The 23,376-nt window shown below is 42.6% G+C and overlaps 1 protein-coding gene across 2 annotated transcripts; it reads right to left on the bottom strand.

Moving 5' to 3' along the window:
* Window positions 1–20,521: 20,521 nt before the first annotated feature.
* Window positions 20,522–21,608, bottom strand: LOC115727334 (early nodulin-75-like). 2 transcript variants are annotated; one of them, XM_048275376.1, is made up of 2 exons: window positions 21,130–21,608; window positions 20,522–20,994 (listed from the first exon to the last, which is right to left on the bottom strand). In XM_048275376.1, the coding sequence occupies exons 1-2, from the start codon at window positions 21,559–21,561 to the stop codon at window positions 20,716–20,718; spliced, it is 711 nt and encodes a 236-aa protein (XP_048131333.1). In that variant the 5' UTR covers window positions 21,562–21,608; the 3' UTR covers window positions 20,522–20,715. The 2 variants fall into 2 exon arrangements, with proteins under 2 accessions (XP_048131333.1, XP_048131329.1); XM_048275372.1 differs by having other exon boundaries at window positions 20,522–21,000; window positions 21,136–21,608.
* Window positions 21,609–23,376: the final 1,768 nt, after the last annotated feature.

The following is a 23,376-nucleotide window of genomic DNA, read 5'->3' as shown; positions in this document are numbered from 1 at the left end:
CCTTTTGGAAGTCGACCTTGATTGCACATTTAGGAAGATAAGGCTCATGGTGAAAGTTCGCAAACAACTCTTGAGCAAGCAAAATGTTATCACTAATCCTTCTCCCCTTGACAAAAGCCGTTTGTGATGGATCAATGATGGAAGGCAAGACCCGAGCAATTCGGTTAGCAATGATCTTGGTAATGCATTTGTAGATCGTGTTGCAACATGCAATGGGCCGAAAATCACCCATGGCGGAAGCGTTTGGTGTCTTGGGTACTAGAGAGAGGATGGTTGAGTTTATCTCTTTGAGGAGACAACCAGTAGAAAAAAAGTCCTTTATGGCCAAGCTTATCGACGGACCAACAATTTCCCAAGAAGATATAAAGAATTCAGCATTGAAACCATCCGGGCCAGGAGCTTTACCTCTAGCAAGAGAGAAGAAGGTGCGTCGGATCTCCTCATCCGTGACAAGCCGAGAGAGGGTGCTGACTTGGTCTTCATCCAAGGTGCGTGCAATGAAGGTGCGGATATCCGAAATGCCAGGGCAATTGGATGACGAATCCCCATTAAGCAATTGCTGAAAGTGTTGTACGATATGTTCCCGAACCCGACTTGGTTCGGTTAGTGTCTCACTAGCCGGGTCTATCACAGAGAGGATGCGGTTGCAATGGTGCATTTTGTTCATAAAGTGATGGAAGTATCTCGTATTCTGGTCCCCTTCTTTAAGCCACCGGATTCCGGACTTCTGTTTGTAGAACAATTCCTCCCGAAGTCTAAGTTCTGAGAATGCCCGTAGGTGTTCCAACTCCCGATCAACTAAGGTGCTATTTGTGGGATCAAGTTCAAGAGCATCCCGAACTAAAGATAGGGCTGACCTTGCTTGTTCAACTCGAGTAGATATATCGGAGAACGAACTTGCATTTAGTTGTTTGAGTCGAGCTTTGAGGAGCTTGAGCTTGCAACACACCGAATGCATAGGGGTGCCTCGGCTGGAAGTGCTCCAAACCTGTGAGACAATATCCTTGTAGGAAGGGTGAGTGATCCAAGAATTAAAAAGCTTGAATGGTCTCTTGGAAACCGGAGGAGGAGCGATCTTGACCACCATGGGTGTATGATCAGAGATGCCGGGTGCTAGGAACGTTGCCTCGGAGAAAGAAAATACCCGGCTCCAGTGTTCGTTGATTAGAACCCGATCAATCTTGCGTTGCTTGCGAGACTCCCCCGACGAGGTAGCCCACGTGAATCCGTGTCCCACGTACTTGAGATCATCAAGTCCCGCTTGAGCTAAGCATTCTCCGAATTCATCGAAGGCCGGGATCCAAACATTTGAACTACCCATCCTATCCGTGTGATCCCGAATGGCATTGAAATTGCCTGCCACCATCCACGGGTCCTCTCCTCCACCGAGCCGAATAAGGTCATCCCAAAGGGATCTTCGCGCCACGAAAGTGTGCTCACCATAAGCGACCGAAACATAACAGGACTTAGCCATGGTAAGAAACCTAAGGTGGACATGAATCAATTGGGCGGATGTGAAGCAAATAAGAGCATCAACATCATGAGGATTCCATCCAAACCATATTCTGCCCCTAGCCGAAAAGTCATAGTTGGAAGTCCAACACCAACCCGGTAGTAAGACACCGGATATAGAACCAAAAAGAGAAGGCTTCACCTTAGTCTCCAGGATTCCGATACAAGAAAGCCGGTTGATCCTAACTAGGGACCGGATTTCAGCTTGTCTAAGGGGGCCAACAAGGCCCCTAATGTTCCAAAAAGCAAGAAACATATGTACAAGGAGGGTGGGACGGGTTATCAGTACTTCTTCTTGGCCTTCTTCTTCTTAGACTTTGGGCATGTCTTGGAAGAGGAAGGGCTGTCCTCCTTCTAAGGAATGGCCGGCTCCGGAGGGGCTGCATTGGAGATGGTCCGATTATGGTCCTCATCAAGAGCACAGACCATGGCATGAGCTCTAGTAATGGGAGGGGAGGGGGAGGAAATATCCTCGTCGGCGTCATCGCTAATGATGCTTCCTGTCTCACCGCCATTGTCCGACGCGGAAGAGTGGACAGCAGAGTCCCGGTGGGAGTTACCCAAGGGAGGGGCCTGCTGGTTCAGATCGGGTGCGAGGTGAACCGGGGACACATAAGGCGGTGCGGGGTCCGCCACAAGAGAGTGCAACATGTCAATGTTGGGGCCGGAGGAGCGAGGACCGGTTCTTCGAGGCTCTGCATCGGGGGATTGTCCCCGTTGCTGAGCAGCCTGGGGGGACAAGCAGAGATTCTCCTGAGCAGCTATGGCTACACGTTCTATGTACTCTACATCAAGCGGTGCTGGGTCCCTTTGTAGAGGCTCCAATGCTGCAGGTACCCCCGTATCACCAGCAGGGGTTGAATCTACCCGAGGCACTGCAGGTTGCACGACAGATGCAGCAAATTGGGGCTGTTTTGGCCCCCCATTGCGACGACCTTTCCTCCCTTGCACTTGTTGCCACATATCTTCGGGTTGGGTGCGAGAGGGAGGAGCCGGCTCATTGTCCTTGGGTGGTCTATGTTCACTTGCACAAGGATGACCATTAGCCCCCAATTTATGGCCAAAAATGCCACAAGCTTCACATGAAACGGGCTTCCATTCAAACTCAACTCCAATGATGATCAATTCTCCGTCCCAACGAATTTTGACAGAGTCATGACGAGGTTGGGAGGCCTTGATCTCCACACAAACCCGAGCGAAAGAAAGTCTCTTCATTTGTTCTGTTTGGGCGTCCACATGGAGGGGGTTTCCAATCGCACTAGCAATACGCCCAATACCTTGGGATGACCATAGGGAAAGTGGCACGTCCCTCAATCTAACCCATACCGGAAGGGTGTCATTTGCACCTTTCTTGAGCTTCAATTTCGGATGCCAAGGTTGTAGTACCATAGTGCTATTAAGGATGGTAATAGGTCCCATGTCTAAGACCTTTCTCCTAAACGTTTCATCCGGGACGTGGATGAAATAGAACCCATTTTCATGCATTCGTATACTCATGACATGAGGCCCCCAAGCCTTTTTAATGGCTTCCTCGGTAATCTTGAAGAAAATCTTCTTTCCCAAGAAGTGTCCGACAATGCATTCCCTCAATACCGGGTTCTCATTGGCTACAATGTCGGGGGTGATGTCGACAATCAACTCCCCATCCACCACCAAGGGTTCTACATATGAGAGATTATATCCTTTGGCCAATACTTTAGCAACATTGGCCCAAGTTTGCGGCTGCGGTCCCCTGTCTGGCCGGGAAGGGCCAGCTGCAAACCGACCTTGTTCCCCCCATTTTGGGCCAATGGAGGCTTGGACTTCCTCCTAAGTGATCTCCCTCGACTACGGCTTCGCCTAGGGTCATGTTCAACCCCCCGTGTCGTCCCTCCAATAGCCTTTCCGACACCAGCAACAGGCACACCAGCAGTAGTAACAACAACATTTTTCCCTTTTACATTCGGGCCATCATGTCCACCACCCGATACACCAACATTAGCTAAGGGCTGGGACACATTTTCAAGTATAGAGGAAGGAATTACCTCATCCGAAGAAGCCATATAGGTCGGTGGGTGACGCAAGGACAGCGTTGTATTCCTAGTTGCATCCACAGCCGACATTCAGCCCCAAGAAGCGAGAAGGCAACCACCAAGTAGAGGCTCCACCCACCAGTCAAAGCCGCAGGTCCAAAGAGCTTAAAAGGGTGGCCAAAGATCCGAAGGGCACCACAAAACCGAGCCACACAGATGAAACAACAGAAAGTCCTTCAACCGAGCAGATTTTACAGCAATTATGTAAATCTACTCCACCGATGTAATCCCTCAATGACCAGACGAATCGTTCATAGGGGATGTAGGGGAAAGATATACGACCTTCAAGGTGAAAGATGAGCAGAAGGCGCCCGCTAGAAAAGCCAGAAACCACCTGAGGCACCGAAGCAAACTGTAGCAGGCACAGCAGAAAAAATCGAAGCTTGCAGAGGCAATACAGGCGACAATACTCCACGTCTGGTCACCAAATTTTGGGGGTGTGTAGAGGAGAGGAAGAGGAACTCTGTCTCCAAAAATCAGCCCCAATGGCCACCGGAGTGGCCGGAAATCGCACACGACCAGCAAGCTATCTGGAAAGGACCAGCACCAGAAACCGCCACAAGTTACAGGGGCTCTACAGACCTGATTACTCCACGAAAGTTCACCAAATTTGGAGGGATGATAGAGGAGATGAAGATCGGCTCGCCCTCCAAAAATCAGCCCCAACGGCCACCGGAGCTGGTCGGAATCAAAAGAAATCCGACGGGTGAACAGTACCCGCGAGGAAACCCGCCTGGAGCATTTTAAATCTGGCGCGTGAACAGTACGCGCGTGGGCCAAGCTCAGTTTGAATAGTTAAGCACTCATGATTTTGATCCCCAATTAGATCACAAAGACATAGCTCTTGTGTTTTTGGGTCTCCTTTTGCCGGATCATAACGACGTAGCTCTTATGGTTTTAATCATTTTATCCAATCACAATGACGTAACTCTCGTGGTCTTGATATACCTTTTTTTCGAATCACAATGACATAGCTCTTGTGATCTTGAAGCAGCGTTTCAACATTACACATATCATGCGCTCTCTCGCATCAAAATGAAATTTCCAAGAACAGATAAAGGCAGCCCGATACCTTAAGGTTCTCGCATCCACAAGAAGCATGGAGATTAAGGAAATCATCGCCTTATGAGATATCGAGCAAAGCGGGTATTCTCGTATGCAATCCATGTGCAACTTTCTCTAGAATGGAAAAAAGAGAAGGTTTGGCACATGCTATTTACAGTCTTGCATATCATGCATCACTCCTTCTTGCATTAGAAAATGGGATTAAAACTCCCACCAAAAATCATATTTCATCACTTGCATTAGTAAAATTTAAGTTTCACTTTTGTCTTTGAGAGAAATCTCTGCGAGCCTCCACTCAAAAAGAGACAAATGTTGACACATAAGTTTTGACTTTCCTTTTTAGTTATTTTTGCATAAAAAATTAGAGCTAATTTTAGTTCTAAACAAAAAAAAATTATTTTTTTATGCATTGCATTTGTACTCATTTGCACCGATGGCAGGAAAATTAAGCTTAAAATGACAGGTGGACTAGAACATGTCACAAAGAATTCGGCCGGGAGGAGGGTTCCGAAATTGCAAGGCGTCGGGGCTTCTTTTTAAGTTTGAATCAGCCCACTAGGTTTCTTACTATTCAGCTACGTAAAAGGGAGGCCGATTAGGATTAAAAAAAGATTGCATATTTCAATGAATGTTTTTACATGTCTGATTATATCATCCGGTATTTGTTATCATGGACCGTTTATCTTTGCGTGCTTAATTGTTTATAAGGGACCCATTAAACTTGAGATTCTTGCGTGGATATTTCTGGGCGTCCCTTCATTGTCCTTCAATGTTGTTGCAATATTCGGGATCTGAATGTGTATTGGTTGGAATGCTGATCTTGAATCGAGACTCTACTCATCATGGATGTTTGTCTTGGTCAACTTTTGTTTGTTTTTTTTTTTTTTTTGGTAAGGTTGGTCAACGTTTGTTTTGACTTGCATAATCTAAAAATCGATTGGATAATCATGAGCCTGAGCAAACGAGGAAAAAGGAACATATCTCTTGATTAGCGAATATCTTAAAAATTGTCAAAACCGATAAGGAAATGTCTAATCCGAGTTCTCGGAACCCGAAGTTAGTTTTGTGGTTTTGTGGGAAATTATCGATTTTGAGTGGAATTGTCAGAACATTGGACATCTTTTTTGATTCAAGCAATTTGGAATATTAAATCATATCCTGAAAATTCTAAGCTCACGTTAAATTCTGGATTATATCTTGGGGGAAATATTGAGTATGTCTCCAGCCGGGGAGGGCACCAAACGGCGATGGCGAGGGATTGGTATGTGGGGCCTTAAGGGATGAAGAAGATGGGTCAATGTAGATAGGTCATTTTCTAGGAAAACTTCATACGGTCAAGTCCATGCCTGTTCTATGATGCATGGATCTATCGTACAAGATGTCACATAGAACATTTAACACCTAATTAAACAGGATTGTAACGAAGGGTAATATTGAAACCATGGTACCACTTGGTCCATTTTTGTGGATCAAATAATAAAATGGAGTAAATGTAGCTAATGGTATGGTTCCCGTCTAGAATCTTCTATAATATTAACAATGTAAAATAACAACAACAACAATAATAACAATAAAAATTCACCTTCACGATAAAATCTACTATAGTATTAACCACAATAAAAACACGCTTCGTTCCTCCTAACACATCTTTTTCGTCCATTTTGCCCGAGTTGTAACATCTTCATAATCAAACAGCCGCGCCTAATTGGTATGTTTCCCATCCATCTTTAAATAACCACAGATTCAATTTTGAAACCCCCAAGTGAGGACAACCCCACACAATTTTTTTTTTTTGTTTTTTTTTGGGAGGCAATGCTTATGCGTGTTGACCAACGTAAAGATTAGCCACTAAAATTCACCAATGTAATAACTTGTTCCCGACTTCAATCACATTGCAATGAACTTTTTATCATACGTAGATCAATTAACCCGCCATTTCTTGTTTTGGTCCGGCACTTCCTAAGCAGGAGTGAGTATGGGTCCCAAATAAAATTGAGAATGGGGCCAAACTAACCGTGGAATCAGTTCGGTTCCACGTTCCAATGAGAATTATTTCGATTTCCAATTCCAAATTTGCTAAACATGTAATATGAGGTTCGGTTCCCTATTCTTGGGTAAGAACCGAACCGGAATGGGAATCTAAGGACTGGATTAAAAACCGGAGTTATAGTACGTGTTTTGAATTTTTATTGTTTGTTTTATTTTACATGTCCATCTTTTATGGATTGCTATTAATCGTGGATGGGGAATTTTGTTGTTAATTTAACTTTCATTTTGAAAAAAGTACCGAAAAAGTCCTAAACTTATTATATTTGTGTCAATTCAGTCATAAACCTTTCAATTGAATTAATTTAGTCTTAAACATTTTGTATTTGTATTAATTCAGTCCATCCGACCAATTATAATCTAAAATCTCCGATGTGGACGCTGCTATTTTTCGTGACATGGCTAGTTGACAAAGATTTTTTTTTTTTTTGTAAAAAAGATTGAATTTATTATTATAATTTGTTTCTTTCTTTTTATTTTCCCTTTCATTTTGACCAACGGGGATCATAACCCTCGCCTATAGCTGGCAGGGCTACATAAGCCTTGCTCGCAACGAAGGCATCGCCTAGGGCCATTGTAGCCATGAAGGCCCTTGCCTAAGGCCTTCGCATGCTCACTCAGGGTGCTCACAACCTTGCTTGCTCTGGCTGAAATGGCCCTTGCCCAAACATGTTGAGAGCCACGACCTTCACCAACTAAAATGGAGGGGAAAAAATGAAAGAGAAAAAAAAAATCAAAAAATCAAAAAGTTATTAAAAAAATGTCCACATCCATGTTGACTATTCTTCATAGAATGGTTGGTGTCCATGTCAATGATTTTCGATCAAAATTTACCGGATGGACTTAATTGGCATAAATGCAAAACGTTCATGACTAAATTAAGCTAATCAAAAGGTTTATAGCTAAATTGGCACTAGTACAATAGGTTTGTGATTTCTTTGGCACTTTAACCCTTGCAATTTAGTTGACTAAAAATGAAACTAAAAGAAAGTAATTAGAAAATGAAACAGCAAAAAAAGGAATTGGCTGGTTCTCGGGTAGATCACACGATTCCTAGAAATATATGATAGGTACTAGGATCACGTCCGGATGCCACCTCTTCGGCCATACAATTCTTAGGGAAGCAGCAGAACGAGGCCCCAGAGTAGATCTACACTTAAGAAAAAAAACACGACAAAGAACACCAAACATGATGAGACCAGTCTAGATAAAATCGGAAACTACTCTGAAATCGCTCATCCTATGTCTAACACTACAAAAAAACAAGGATTTAGTTACGAATTTTTCCACGAAAAATTTGGAAAAATTCATCGCTAATTGATTTTTGCGACGAATTTTGCTACGAAAAAAAATTCGTGGCTAATCCAGCGTCGCAAAATTTAGCGACGAAATTTTAAAATTTCGTCGCAAAATTTAGTGACAAAATTTCATTTTTGTCACTAAGTTTTGTGACGAAAAGTATGTTTCGTCACTAAAATTTAGCGACGATATTAGTGATGAAAATGAAATTTCGTCGCTAAATTTTGTGACGCCGGATTAGCCACAAATTTTTTTTCATGGCAAAATTCGTCGTAAAAGTCAATTAGCGACAAATTTTGCCGAATTTTTTGTGGCAAAATTAGCGACAAAATCAACTTTTCGTCGCTAAATTTGATTCGACGATTTTTTTTTTTTCCACAAATATTATCCAGGGATAAATTTGGCAACAAAATTTGTTTAGCCATGAATTTTGCGACGACCGGGCATGGGACGAATTTTGCAACGAATGTTTATAATTTGTGATCGTATAATAAAATAATTTCTTTTATTTTTCAATTTTAAATCTAATTAAAAACAAAATTAATTTCTAGAATTTGTATTTAACATTGATAAAAGCAAGATCTAAATATTATAATAATATGCAAACAAAATACATTCATCTACCATTCACTGGAAGAGAGTTTTCTGAAAAAACAAAATACCATTCATCTACCATTCACTTAACATAGATTCTTAAGTACTGCAACAACGCCATCTCTAGCAGACAAGTGCAGCGAGTTCGGGTAGCCTCTTGAGGTGTGGTATTGTTACTGCAACCCCCATTTGAAGACACTTCAATTGAGGATGTGCATTTTCCGGTTGGAGAAGAAATCCCCTGTGGCGGCGTTTTCGGAACAGATGATCCTTCAGAGACATACTTTGTATATCACCTCCTACTTGAAAAGCACCATTGGTACGGGTAGAAATACCATTCAAGACATGAGAATAGCACACGAGAAAAGAACAAAGATGCCTTTAACGATACCTTGGAAGCTCCTTGAGAGATCATATAGACATTGACTCCATTGGTTCGTAGAACATTAAAAGCCTGGCACAAAATCCAGCAAGAATAAGGAGAATGACAATGAGACTGAGTTAAGAGATGATTGGCTAATTCGCAGCAGATTGTATGGTTGCAAAAATGCACGGACGACGCAATAATGGACGACATTCAACAGCAAACGAGACAACTACTTTGTAGCTGACAAAAGCTAAACATGATAAGCAATGCGGGCACATGCAATGCTACAAATAAGAACAAAAAAAAAAAAAAAAAGTGGTTTTCAAGTTTCAACAATCAAAAACCAATGGTTGTGGTTCTATATCCACGGGACACCCTTATTAGCACAAAAGTATACTCTCCAAGGATACATAGACATACAAATTCATACTATATATATTTTATGGATTCAAAAGGAAAGTCCCTAAGCTTACTTGCCCCTGTCCTTGTTTAGCCATGTGACAAACTATTGCTGCTGAAGTAACGGTTTTGCCCGTGCTAGGAGGTCCCTGAATTAAACTTACGGGCTTATGGAGAACGCTCTTCACAGCAAAAACCTGATACGCAACAACTTTTCGTACATAAGTTCTAAGTGAGTGTCAAATTCGCTTTTATGAATGGGGTGATTACACTTTTCACTTTCAATGACGTTGGAGTCTCTCATTCAACGGCTTCAACTTCCATCTTGTCCAAGTGGATCCTGAGTTTGACAAAAGTTCTTCAATTAAGCCTCAAAAGTGTTTTGCCAATTGCCAAGCAGCCAAACTTTGTCGCGAGAACATAGGCTACGTCTGCTCAATTATTTTTCCTCGAGATGGATGTCTTCCAGTTCCCTTCTCAGTCCACGAATTTAACTCGAACTCGTTCTCGAGAATATTGTCACGGGCAAAATTAAAAGGGAAAAAAATCGGCTATTTGAGGGGACAGCAGTGAGTTACTCGGTCACTGGATGGAGAGAAAGATGAAAGCTATAGTCACATTAGCTGTCAAGGTTTTGGGAACATCCAGAGCATAAGTTAAAACTTTAGGGAAAAAGTCGACAAGAGGGAAAATAGAGGAAGAGTTCGAGTTTCTACACTTCTTGTTAAAGGTGATCAATAGGACTCATTTAGTTGCCGTGTGAAATGTTGGGATTCGGCCAGGTCGTCACTGGCATAACCCCGAATACTCTGTTGGGATTTGTAACTCCATCGTAGATTGCCTCCAACTTGCTCAATAAATTCAGAAAAAAGCCTAGATGCGACTTAAGGTCGAGTCACACCACTCAATGTGGAATCGACATTGCTCAATAATTTCGCGGGTCCCACCGTTGCTTGCTTGCCCCCCAAGTGCAAATGACTGTGACTTGTCCATGTTTTGTCATTGTACAAGGACATAAAATTTCCATTTACGGGACATCTACGGATAGCAATCAACAAGTGAAGCTTCAGTCATACCTTGCACTAGTTAGTAGCTTTTCCAAGAAAGAAAAAGGCATCTAGTAGAGCAACGAACAAGCAGACACCAAGCAATGAGTACGAATTATTCCACCAAAGAGCCGTACCTAATATAATGCTCGACTTCAAACTATCAAGTATTGGCAACTCACTTCCCCGTGAAAAAGCAATATTGTAATATCAACAAAATTATCGTTACCCATCTCTAACCCACACGGTCAAGATAAGAGTGATCGGCTTCGGTATAAAATAAGTTTTTATATTTGGAACTCAAAACCCACCTTGTTATAATCGGTTCTTAATTTTTGAAATCTGAAACTTACTATGTTTGTCCTGAAATCTATTTTGATACCTACCCTATTTTTATGGTCTAATTATTGGGTTTACCCGAGAACCTATTTTCCTTTTGTTCCTTTTTTTGGATTTTTTTTTTTTTAGAAGTAATGAAACGATTCAAACTTCTCTTCGGCACAAAATGAACGTAGAGCATGTTTTATGAAAAGGAGGCAGTGTTCGTGTGTGCATTGGTGAGGAGACAAAAGAAGGAAGATTCTCAGATAATTTGAGACAAGCAAATGTCTTGTGAGATCGAAAGGGGCATCTTTGGCGAACATATGGCTGTAATCTGTGTGCAAGATTGCACTTTTCCGAGTGGCGTGGGTATACAAGCATTACCTTTTTACCTTCCTCCTGTTCAGATGCAGATCCAAGATGATCGGTTCCGATAAAGGCCCAGGCGAGGCCAACGAGCAAGGCCAGCGAGGTCGATCGAGACCAAGCCTCGCCGTGCTGGCCTCCTCGGATCTGCGAGCTTCTAGCCTCGCTGGATCCGGAAATTGGGGAAAAGGTCTTCCAGAACAACATAATGGCAAGGATAAATGAAAGTTTAAAGCTCAAGCATATATATATAAATACTGGTCACTAAAAATTACAAGCGCTAATCCATAACAAAATGCATGAGATTAAACCAGGGGCATGAGCTACATTCGCTTGTAAAAACACATTGAAGATCATAGTCTATAAAGTACGTGAAAAAGAGCACGTCATTTAAGTCCTCATGGACACGTTCATAAAACCCATCAAGAGAGACAAGGCAGCTTCTTCAGTTCTCAGTGGGAGGCTCGTGGGGGTGGGGTGGCTTCTTGGGGAAAGGATGGCCAGGATGGGGCTCCGGTCTCCTCACCGCGTCGGGCAGGGACGGTGGCCTGCGCACCTTCGGCGGCTTGGGGACAAACGGACGGATCGGGAGCGACCATAAGAGGAGGCGGCCGCCACCTGGGTGGTGCTTGTAGGGCGGCTTGTGCCCCTTCGGGTGCCTTTCCTCCTTGAACGGGTGGTGGCGGTGGTCAAGCTCCTCCGCAATGGCGGTGGTGAGGAGCACCAGGCCTAGTAATAACGCTAGCAAGGACTTGGGAGACATGGTTTTCTTTTTCTTCGCCTAGTTTTTGGGCAGTTAACAGTGAAGTGAAGTGAAGTGAAGTGGCGTTGTTTATGTAGTGGTGAGAACTGAAGAAATGCGCGCATATATAGGCAAGTGATTTAAGTGTTACACGCAACTGCAAAAGGGTGATGTTCCCAACTTTCCAAATGCACCTTCCAACTAGTCAACCGCCTGCTTCCGCCAAACTCCAACCCGGTGGCGGGTCAGGAAAGGCGACGTGAATCGACTGGAGAGACAGCACGTGTTCAATTCACAATGCTTGTCCAGCGCAGCCCACCCAACATCCGGACTGCCGACTCAAGCGATAGCCCCACGTCTTATCCTAGTTCATGGGATTAGCCCCATTGCGTGGTCTCGATCGGCTTCTTTGCAGGATAAGATCCGTGCGCTGGCGGCGTGGATCGATGTACATTCTTCCGAAAGGAACGGAAGTTGCACATGGAACGCTATGTTCTTGCGTTATGGCAGTATGCCGAGGATGCTGCAAATGTTAAGATTAAAAGAATCTAGATCAATTTAATAAAAGGGGAGACAGCTGACAGAAGAGGACAGCGTTCAAAGGGACCAAAAAGCCTTCAAATCAAAGCAGGGAGGTTGGCTTTATGTGAAGAAGCTTTACAATAATTGACAAATATTTTAAGGCAGAGGACGCCACATTTGACATTCTCCCTCTCGCTTGGTATGACCACTTGACGGTGAATAGGATAATGTATTTTGCAAATCTCGAAATAAACGTTGTACCAGCAGCTCTCCTTTGACTCCTATATTGGGTTTCGAGGAAGGACCGAATTTACGCATCGAAAGCTCGTGGATTTGCCAAATCCGGGAGTGGGGTGCCTTCTCAGGAACTTGCCTGGAGACTGCAACGAAATGCTAGCTCAATTACAAGAGGCTCAAATACTCTTATGCTCCTCGTGATACAAATCGATGCGCGGACTGGATCACAAAGGCCCATGGGCTCGTGTCACTTTTCCCTGATTGGCTTTCTAAGCCCCCCCAACTCCTTTGGGATCTTTTATGTTTTGTTGCTAGTTCCGCGTCCTTTTCAAGAACCTTTGACTAATGAAAGTTTCAATTATTTTGACAAAAAGAAAAAAAAAAATCCTTATCCTTGAGCAACAGGTATGTATGGAAAGATGTGTATGCTTAAAGATAACTATATGTGTTAGAATCTCCATGTGTTATCAATCAAAAGTGTGGTTTTGGTAAATTTCCCCATTTTGATGATAGATGTAATTGCAAATTTGTGTCTAGTACGCTCACCATAAGAAAGAAACAGTGTTTTTTTATGATTGATCGATGTTGATTGTTTACCACAAAACGAATTCACGCATCATATTAAAATCTTTACACTAGAATCTCGGAAATTCTTAAGACTTGTGCACCTAATCGAGATCGACGTTCTCATGTGACGAGCGAACTTCATTAATTCATCATACGGATTGCACCTACTAAGAGTATAATGAACAACTTTAGCTTGCCTTATCCGACACAGTGCAACTTCAACTTATCTCTTTAATTCGCCAAAGGCCGACGATGGTTGACCTCACCATCATCGGGCGAGGCTCAACCCGGCCGGCCCTTACCTATGGCTGGTCACCATGGTTTGCCGACTAGGCTGCGAAAGAAGGGAAAAAAAAGAAAAAAGAAAAAATTTATAAAAATTCTAAAAATATTAAAGAAAAATCCACGCCAGTAGTGCCGGTTGTGCCATGTAGGAAGGATGGTGTCCAAATCAATGATCATCGGCTGAAATTCATCGGAAGGACTACATTGGCGAATCGATAAAAAAAGTTGAATAATCAATTAGTAAATTTGAAAGATTTAGAATTAAATTGGCATATGCACAATATGTTTAGGATTTTTTTCTTTTTTTGGTAATTACGAGAAAATCCCACTTCTTGTGAAAGACTAGCCGTTTGTCAAGAGGCGCGAGACACCCATGACCTAATTTTTCACATTCTTTTTTCATGTACTAATAGATTGTGCCATCATATCATGACAAGTGCATCTTAACGGTCCAAATTACTAAAGTAGAAAGTCACTCATAACTCATAAGCTTTACGACTTCTTAAGCGCGTAATTGGATAAACAAGAAACCGCGGACTCGATCTAGGTTTTACTTATTGATTAGGGCCCGCACATGCACACCGGAGAGGAGAAATCCGTAATGCTATTCCCCCTTTTGCTTTTCGATTTGGGCCATGACCTTTTTCTTGTGTGGAAAGTTACAAGGAGTCCCGAGGATCTATCCTTGACTACCCTATGAATGAATTTCCACTATCTTCGATCTACATCGCGGTCTTGGAAAAATTTTCCACTTCAGTGGTAGATCTACTAAAAATTTGTGTCGAGTAAACCGACATAACTAGATCGATAGTGTTTATGTAGTAGAAATTCTTCACCGGCGATAGTATTAGCCAATGTCATAGAGTTGACTTATACTTAACAGATTGTAATTGAGATCGATAGTGTTTGTGTAACTAAATCTCGGCAATTTTAAACCTAAGACTTACACGCTTGATTGACATCATTGTTCTTAATGTTAGGAGCGAAAATGACATGACATAGAGAGAATAAACCACTTCAATAAATTAGCGTACGCATTGCAACTCCTTGGAGTATGATAAACACCTTCAGCTTGTCTTATCCGAAGTCGGCAAGGTGCGACTTTATTCATTTCCGTTAATGAAAAAAGCATATGAAAACTAACGCTCACATTGGCAAGATTCCAAGGGGAGTGTTCTCGCTATAGCACTTTCTAGGGCCTCGGTTTTAGGGATTGTGTCTTGACTATAAAGCACATTCACTAATGTGAATTGCTATATTATGGCGTCCCCGCCGAAATCATTGTGGACTGTGACCTCAAATTCGGCGAGGTACCCGACAAAGAAGGCGTTAAAAGATAATGCACAAGATCGAGCGTAACCGGACGAATTGGAATTGGGCTGGTTACTCTAGGATATTAAAGACTTCTTTTGACTTCCCGGTATCGTTCCATATAGCGAATGGGACTCACATCAAGTATCTACCAATATTGCATGTATTAGATTCGCATGAGCTTTGTTAGATAATGTCTCGAGTTTAAACCATTTACGGATGTTTATCGATTTGTTAAAGAAAAAGATAAGAAAAATCTTTTGCGGAGTTTGACCAAATAAAGGAAAACCCAACTGAGATTGACTTTCCTTGCCAAAGTACTGAACGTTGGACTCTTCTTATCAAAAGGTTGAACAAAGAGAAGTTATAAGGGCACATATATATTGAGGCAATTCGTGGGTCCCAGTCAACTAGTCAAAGTTGTTGTTTTCTTTGACTCCTTAAAGGGCACGAACAGGGAACAAAAAGAAAAAAAGACTCCTCTAGCAGAAAGCTACCGCACGAACAGTGGACGCGAGAGAACCGTGGGTTCTTGAACCGCACAAGAAGAACGACGACTTCGTTGGTTGTTTGGTTCAGATCCTTTGGTCGCAACTTGTAGGGCGAACAGTGAAGGTCTCTCTAGGACGAAGGTGACGTTCTTGATTTAGCCGTACATAGAGCAAACAAGATAATTATCGAATTTTTCTCTGTGAGCTTTTTGAGTGATTTCTCCGTGAGAGACCGTAAGATTATACTTGTGGGTTTATTTTGGGCTTAATTTAGGTGCGGGCAACACTTGAGTGCATGAGCATTTGTAAATCCGACTCTCCGATTATAGTGAATTATATTGCTGACTCTCCCCGTAGATGTAGGTACCGATCTCGGACCGAACCATGTAAATACTGGTGTCCTTTATTATTCCTCGTAATTTCTCTGGTGATTTCGTATTAACTTATTTGCAAGATCCGTTAGTGTTTCCGTGTTAATATCTCAACAATTGGTATCAAAGCCAGGTTAGAATTTCTACAGTTGATTTGACGCTTTTGCTTGTCCGATCATTGTCAAGAAATTCTGTTATTACAATTATGTTTGGAGTGAAATTTGAGATTGAGAAATTTAACGGGAGGAATAACTTTGGGTTATGGAGTCTCAAGATGGAGGCATTATTAACGACTCAAGGTTTGACTAAGGCATTAGAGAGCAAGGATAAGTTGCCCGAAACTATGAAAGATGTCGACAAGGACATGTTAATGAAGAAGGCAAGAAGTATAATCATGTTGCACCTATCAGATGAGGTGTTGATAGAGATAGGCGATGAGAAGGATGCCGCATCATTGTGGGCTAAACTTCGGGCACTCTATGTTATGAAGGGTTTGAACAATCGCTTGTATATGCTGAAGAGGATGTTTCAGTTTCCAATGGCTGAAGGCACATCTATCAGAGGCCACTTAGATGAGTTTAACAAACTCATGATGGAGTTGAAGAACGTCAACGAGGCCTTGTTCGATGAGAAACAATGTATGATGTTGTTAGCATTTCTACCAGATTCTTTTGAGCATTTTATGGATTCATTACTGCAAGGACATACTATGATTACCTTGGAAAAGGTAAAGACTGCTCTATTATCTAAGGAGTGGCAAAAGAAGTTACGAGAAGATAACTTGACGCAAGGTAGTGCGCAAGGTTTGTTCATTCGTGGTAGAGATGAACAGAGAGAGTCTAGAAGTAACAGATAGAAGAGCCGTTCTAAATCGAGGTCCAATGTTCGGAACCACCGATGTTATCACCGTAATGAGATATGGCACTATAAGAGAGCTTGTCCGAAGTATAAGGGTAAAGGAGTTAAGGTGGAGTCTGCTGGTGATGGTAATATTGTTACCACAACTAATAGTAGTTCTAGTAATGCTGATGTTGTGTTAACGGTTGCCACGAGTTCATCGGGGGATGAATGGGTGCTTGATTCTAGATGTTCTTATCATGTGACTTCTCATAGACACTGGTTTACTACCTATCAATGCACGGAGGGTGGTAAGGTGCTTATGGGAAACAGTGCTACTTGTAAAGTAGTGGGGATCGGAATGGTTCAGATTAAAATGCACAATGGAGTGGTGCGAGCGTTGATAGATGTGAGGCATGTACCGGAACCGAGAAAGAATCTTATCTCGTTGAGTGCTCTTGATAGGTTCAGATATCGGATTTCTGCTAAAGGTGGAGTTATAAAGGTCTCTCGAGGTGTTCTTACTATGATGCAAGGAAAGATAGACTGCGGGTTATATCTACTCCAAGGAAAGACAATGATTGGCTCGTCTACTAGATTCTCCGATACTTCGGGTGAGGATATAACACGATTATGGCATATGAAACTTGGAAACATGAGTGAGAAAGAGATGATTGTTTTGAGTCGAGAGGGCCTACTAGGAGGTCATCAAATTGAGAAGCTGGGTTTACGTGATCACCGTGACATCGGTAGTCGGCGGAGAGTGAAGTTCAGTACGATGATTCATCGAACCTCGGAGATTGTAGGTTGCATACACTCAAACTTATGGGGACCCTCTCCGGTTTTGTCTAAGGGAGGTGCCAAATATATATTGTCCTTAGTTGATGACGTTTCAAGAAAAGTCTGGATTTGTCTTCTTAAGCACAAGAGTGAGGTGCTTGGTCGGTTCAAGTCATGGAAGGCGATGATCGAAAAGTAGATAGAAAGAAAGATCATGTGCCCGAGAACTAATAAAGGGTTAGAATTCTGTTTGGATGAGCTTAGTCGGTTTTGCATAGAGGAAGGCATGGTGAGACATCATACTATTGTCGAAACACCACAGCTATTTGGAGTTGTTGAACCGATGAACAAAAATTTATTGGAGAGAGCTCGCTCTTTACTCTCCAATGCTGGATTAGATGAAGATTTCTAGGCTGAAGCGATTAATACCGCTTGTTGGTTAGTCAACGCATCACCATCACCAGAAGTTGATTGGAAAATTCTTGAGGAAACGTGGTCGGGTAAGCTTGCTGATTACACCGAACCGAGAGTGTTTGGTTGTCCCGCTTATGCTCGTGTGAGTGATGGCGCGCTAGAGTCGGGGGCAAAGAAGTGCATATTCCTAGGCTATGCACATGGAGTGAAGGGATACATGCTGTAGTGCATTGAGAAAGATTCACCCGGTTTTATGTTCAATAGTGATGTTACTTTTGATGAATCTACTCTATTTCGGAAGAGGAGTAAGGGATCAATTGAGGAGACAGATCTGGATGGTGTTCAGAAATAGATAGAGTTTCGGGTAGAGCCTAGAGATGTTCAGAGTACCACAGATGTGACAGAGTCTGCAGAGTCGCTAGCTTCCATAGTAGTTAATAGTTGTTCCGAGGTTACAGTTGATGAAGCTTCAAGGTGGTCGGTGGAAGTGGATGAGGTAGAGCGACAGTTGTATGCAGATATTAAAATAGATAATTTGGGTGCAATAGAGACAACTTTTGGTACGGTGATGCAGAGAGAGACTGCTAGAAGAAATTTTGTAAGTACCCCGCTTGCTGCATATTATAAATTATCTAGTTTGTCACGGTGTACTGGGATAGAGGTGGAGTAGTTGTCCCATGCTTCACATGCTAGTACTGTTGGTTGTTTGAATTATACCATGAATAGTACTAGGCTTAATCTATTACATGCAATTAGAAAAATGTATATGGTTAATCCAGGTGTACATTATCATGATGTGAAGTGGATCCTCCTGATTTTGTTGGGGATGACAGACGTTGGGATATATTTTGGAGAATGTAGTTCAAGTAGTGTGGCAATAACTAGGTTTGTGAACTTGGGTCACATAAGGAACCCGAAAGATGGTCGACTTCTGAGCAGCTATGCCTTTACTTTTGTTAGTTGTACTATGAGTTGAAAGGCGTCATTGGGATATACTATGGTCTCGTTGACGACTAAGACTGGAAACATGGTAGCAACAGACAAAGTTAAAAAGGTGGTATGGTCTAATTACTTGGTTAGTGATGTTGACGTAGGACATTCAATTGATGTAATGTTCGATAGAAGTCGGAGATGTCACTTGACGATCAAGTTCATTGGTGACCGGAATCTTTGTCTTAGATATAACATGTCAAGAGAGGATGTGACCGAGAAGAAGTTTCTTGCAGTGGAGAATCCTGCAAACATGTGGACCGACTTCACTCCTCTATATAAGTTCAAGCTCTACTTGAGCTTAATACATGTCTACGGAGATTAAGTGCCCGCGGGGGGCGTTAGGAGAGCAGGATGGATAATGAGCACTATAACTTGGCATTAAACATCGAGCTAAGGTGGAGATTGTTAGATAATGTCTCGAGTTTAAACCGTTTACGGATGTTTATCGGTTTGTTAAAGAAAAAGATAAGAAAATCGTTTGCAAATCAAGACGTGGACTTGATATGTGCGGAGTTTGACCAAATAAAGGAAAACACAACTGAGATTGACTTTCCTTGTCAAAGTACTGCACGTTGGACTCGTCTTATCAAAAGGTTGAATAAAGAGAAGTTATAAGGGCATACATATATTGAGGCAATTCGTGGGTCCCAATCAACTAGTCAAAGTTGTTGTTTTCTTTGACTCCTTAAAGGGCACGAACAGGGAACAAAAAGAAAAAAAGACTCCCCTAGTAGAAAGCTGCCGCACGAACAATGGACGCGAGAGAACCGTGGGTTCTTGAACCGCACAAGAAGAATGATGACTTCGTTGGTTGTTTGGTTCAGATCCTTTGGTCGCAACTTGAAGGGCGAACAATGAAGGTCTCTCTAGGACGAAGGTGACGTTCTTGATTTAGCCGTACGTAGAGCAAACAAGATAATTATCGAATTTTTCTCTGTGAGCTTTTTGAGTTATTTCTCCGTGAGAGACTGTAAGATTATACTTGTGGGTTTATTTTGGGCTTAATTTAGGTGCGGGAAACACTTGAGTGCATGAGCAATTGTAGATCCGACTCTCCGATTATAGTGAATTATATTGCTGGCTTTCCCTGTGGATGTAGGTACCGATCTTAGACCGAACCACGTAAATACCTGGTGTCCTTTATTATTCCTCGTAATTTCTCTGGTGATTTCGTATTGACTTATTTGCAAGATCCGTTAATATTTCCGCGTTAATATCTCAACAAGCTTGATGTACTATAATCCTTATATTATATAGATCTCGCATGTGAACCACTATAGCCATAGAGCGCTTATATGCTACCACGTGATTCGATTCACGGAATCACTCAAGAAATTGCACAAAGTATATAACTTGACTAAGCTATACATACAAGTTGATTGCAGCCATTACAAATCTATGCACGTGCGGCTAGATTGAGCTATTGGTAGTACGCAAAAAAATTCATTATTCCTTCTTTCATTGTACTTCACGAGTGAGTCAAAAAGAAGTTGATCACAATCTTTAGATCCAGATAATCAAACCAAGCTTTTAGGATTCAAGTTTACTTCTTACACCTGTTTAGAAGATGATCTGCTGGGTCTTTTCTAAATAAGCAAGTCCTATCTAAGCACTCCGCTGAACACTTGCCGCATGGCTTTTTCAAATGAATAGTGCAAATCAACTTCGTATCTTACGTCGCTCATTAACTATTAATCATATTCTAGTCGCGCTTCTATGTTGCATGAGGGTTTATGTCTATGAACAAATCCTTCGTGACTGCGGGAAATGGCAAGGTTAGTGTTACAGATGATTAGGAAATTATCTAGATAAATCCTAGTTATCTCTAAAAGTTGGATTGCACAAGATGACATTCAAGAAGAGTTTTATCAAAGGAAAGCTCTCAGCTAGCAAGTACTCAGCATATATTCAACGGAAGCAAAGTCGAAGGAAATACCCAAGCGAAGTACAGACATCCTATTTTACATGGAATACAAATCGCCAACCAGCTAACACGGAACCTCAGAAACTCTAAGGAACAGCTCTTATTTGAACGCGCGACAGGCACGTGACGTGTACATTCATGGAAGAACGACCACTCAGTTCTCGGTAGGAGGCTCGTGCGGTGGCTTGTGGTGCGGCGGCTTCTCTCCCTTGCCCTTCCTGGGCGCCTCGCCTTTCTTGGGCGGCTTGTGCTCAGGGAACGGCTTCTTCGAGTCCTCTTCCACCTCTTCTACGAGAATGTGTCCCTCGTGTGGCGGCTTGTGCTTTGGTGGTGGCTTCTCTCCCTTGCCCTTCTTCGGCTCCTCGCCTTTCTTGGGCGGCTTGTGCTCAGGGAACGGCTTCTTCGAGTCCTCTTCCACCTCCTCTACGAGAATGTGTCCCTCATGTGGCGACTTGTGCTCTGGAGGCGGCTTCTCTCCCTTTCCCTTCTTCGGCTCCTCACCCTTCTTAGGGGGCTTGTGCTCAGGGAACGGCTTCTTCAAGTCCTCTTCCACCTCCTCTACGAGGATGTGTCCCTCGTGGGGTGGCTTGTGCTTCGGTGGCGGCTTATCCCCTTTCTTCGGGGGTTTGTGCTCGGGGAAAGGCTTCTTTTTCTCATCGGCTTCCACTTTCTCCGCAAGCATGTGGCCGGGGTGGTGGGGCGGTTTCTTGCCGGGGAACAGCTTTTTGTGGAAGTCTTCTATGTCGACATCCTCGACGAGAATGTGCTCGTGAGGGTGGTGGTGGTGGTGGTGTGGGGGCTTGTGTTTGAGGTATGGCTTGTGCGAGTCCTCGGCTTCGACTGTCTCCATGAGACGGCGACCACCGTGGTGGTGCTTGTGGGGTGGTTTGTGCCCTTTCGGTGGCTTCTCTTTTTTGACAGGGTGGTGGCCGTCGGAGAGGACGGCGGCGGCGAAAAGCACCGCTCCCAGGAGCAAAACTAGCAAGTACTTGGAAGACATTGTATGATTTGTCTGGCAAGTGAGCTGATGGTGTGGGAATGGAGTGAAGGGAGTGTCTCAATTTATAGTGTTTTTGGTACTATTGTCGTCGTAAGCGAGCACGTCACTCGGTCTTTGGATTTTTCCTTGAGTAAATTTGATGGGGCCTCACATGCGCTTTCCCATCCACTGAGATTGAACAAATCCGACATGGAATGTGAGACAGCACATTGAACAAGAAAGGGAGGTGCTTTCTACCGGCCATATCACTCCCTTATCGAATGTTTAGTCCTATTTTGCATTGTGGGAATCCATCTTTCAGTAGATAAATGTTCATGAAGAACTTTGCTTGGTGGTTATACTCAACGATTTTTCGTGGCTGTGAAATTGTCACGGATAGTGCCAATCCAAAAGTGCTGGTGTAAATTTGAATCACATATAATCGCCGGTCTAAGAAAAATCCTTATTGTTTGGATTCAAGTCGAATGCTTCACAAGCTATAACCAACAGCATGTCAATTTTGATTGTTTTCCACAAGACAGGACCCTTGCATCATAGTAGGGGTTCATATCAACTTCATACCGATGCATGGATTGGACACGGTCACCCACAAATGTCGATGGTTCTTTGGTTAATTTTTGTCATGTCACGTCAATGTGGTGTTTGGGAAATGAATATTCTTCGCTAGTAATCGAACCAGCAAAATTTTGATGCGTTTGTTTCACTAAAAATTTCATGAGAGAGAAAATGTTTCCGTGAAAATCATTTCTTAAAAAAAAAAAAAAAAAACGGGTAGCTTTCATTTGTTTGGTATTTTTAGAGAAAGTGACTTTCTTCTTATCAAAAGCTTGTCGGAAGGGGAAGCCATTTCTTCCAACTTAAGCTTGTTGTTTTCGGTTATTAAAAAGATATTTTATGTGGATCGATTAGTTTTCTGTCATCCAATCCAAACATCGGAAAGTCAAAAGAAACGGTATTCCTTCATATTCTGAGTTTTACACCATTTGCATACTTGGGCATAGGGAATTATCAAACCTGTTTGTGAACACAAGACTATTACATGACTAATGATTCTCATTTTACAAGTAAGCGCATCACATGGCACGACAGAACTCTACATCACCTACACACGTTACCCCTCTAGTATTAGAAACTGACCGATTTCTAGATTTTCTATCCCGAAGTTGGAAAGACTCACACCGGTTCGAGAAACGTACAAGCGCAACCATTAATTATCTTGAGGGTTTAGATTTAAAAAATTATATTTAATAAATATATTATTGTGGTATTACTAGTTTATTCCCTAATATGACGTCACTGCCCATATCAGTTAGGCCGGTGACCTTCGATTTGTGGAGACAAGCTACATTGAGTGATAACCGGGCGAACGAGACTCGGGTTGGGTTCTTACTACTTAATTAGTGGAGACTTCTTGCGACTTCGTTGTGTAGTTCCATGTGCCACGTGGCGAATCGAGACAAGATGATGACCCTTTGAGTCCTTGACAATCCATGCACGTGTGGCAATTGGGGAAGAGAGAAATAGTGCCGACCACCTTTGTGGCTCCCATAGGTTGCCTGGAATCATCGTTCTAGGACCACATCGGCCTCCAAATTTGTACCTAATCTTAGGGGCGTCAACTGGTTGGCTCGAGTTGGGATTTTATGATATCCGACTTGATCCGAAAGACCGTAGAAATATGCTTGACCCGATAAGTTTGTGTTTCAATTATCATTGCGGCTTGAGTTTAGTAATGTCAGACGACTCGATACTTCTCGACCTCATTTTGGATGATGAGGAAACTATCAACTCGTTGAATGATGTAGAGGAGATCCG

This window comes from Rhodamnia argentea, chromosome 1 (genome assembly GCF_020921035.1).
Source record: "Rhodamnia argentea isolate NSW1041297 chromosome 1, ASM2092103v1, whole genome shotgun sequence".
NCBI lineage: Eukaryota > Viridiplantae > Streptophyta > Magnoliopsida > Myrtales > Myrtaceae > Rhodamnia > Rhodamnia argentea.
The sequence above is the reverse complement of the archived record's forward strand: the minus strand, read 5'-3'. Positions and strand labels throughout refer to the sequence as shown.

Coding starts and splice junctions, on each gene's coding strand:
- LOC115727334 (XM_048275376.1), bottom strand. CDS start 21,561: ATGTCTTCCAAGTACTTGCTAGTTTTGCTCCTGGGAGCGGTGCTTTTC. Junction 20,995..21,129: donor AGCCACCCCACGAGGGACAC/ATCCTCGTAGAG, acceptor CATGAGGGACAC/ATTCTCGTAGAGGAGGTGGA.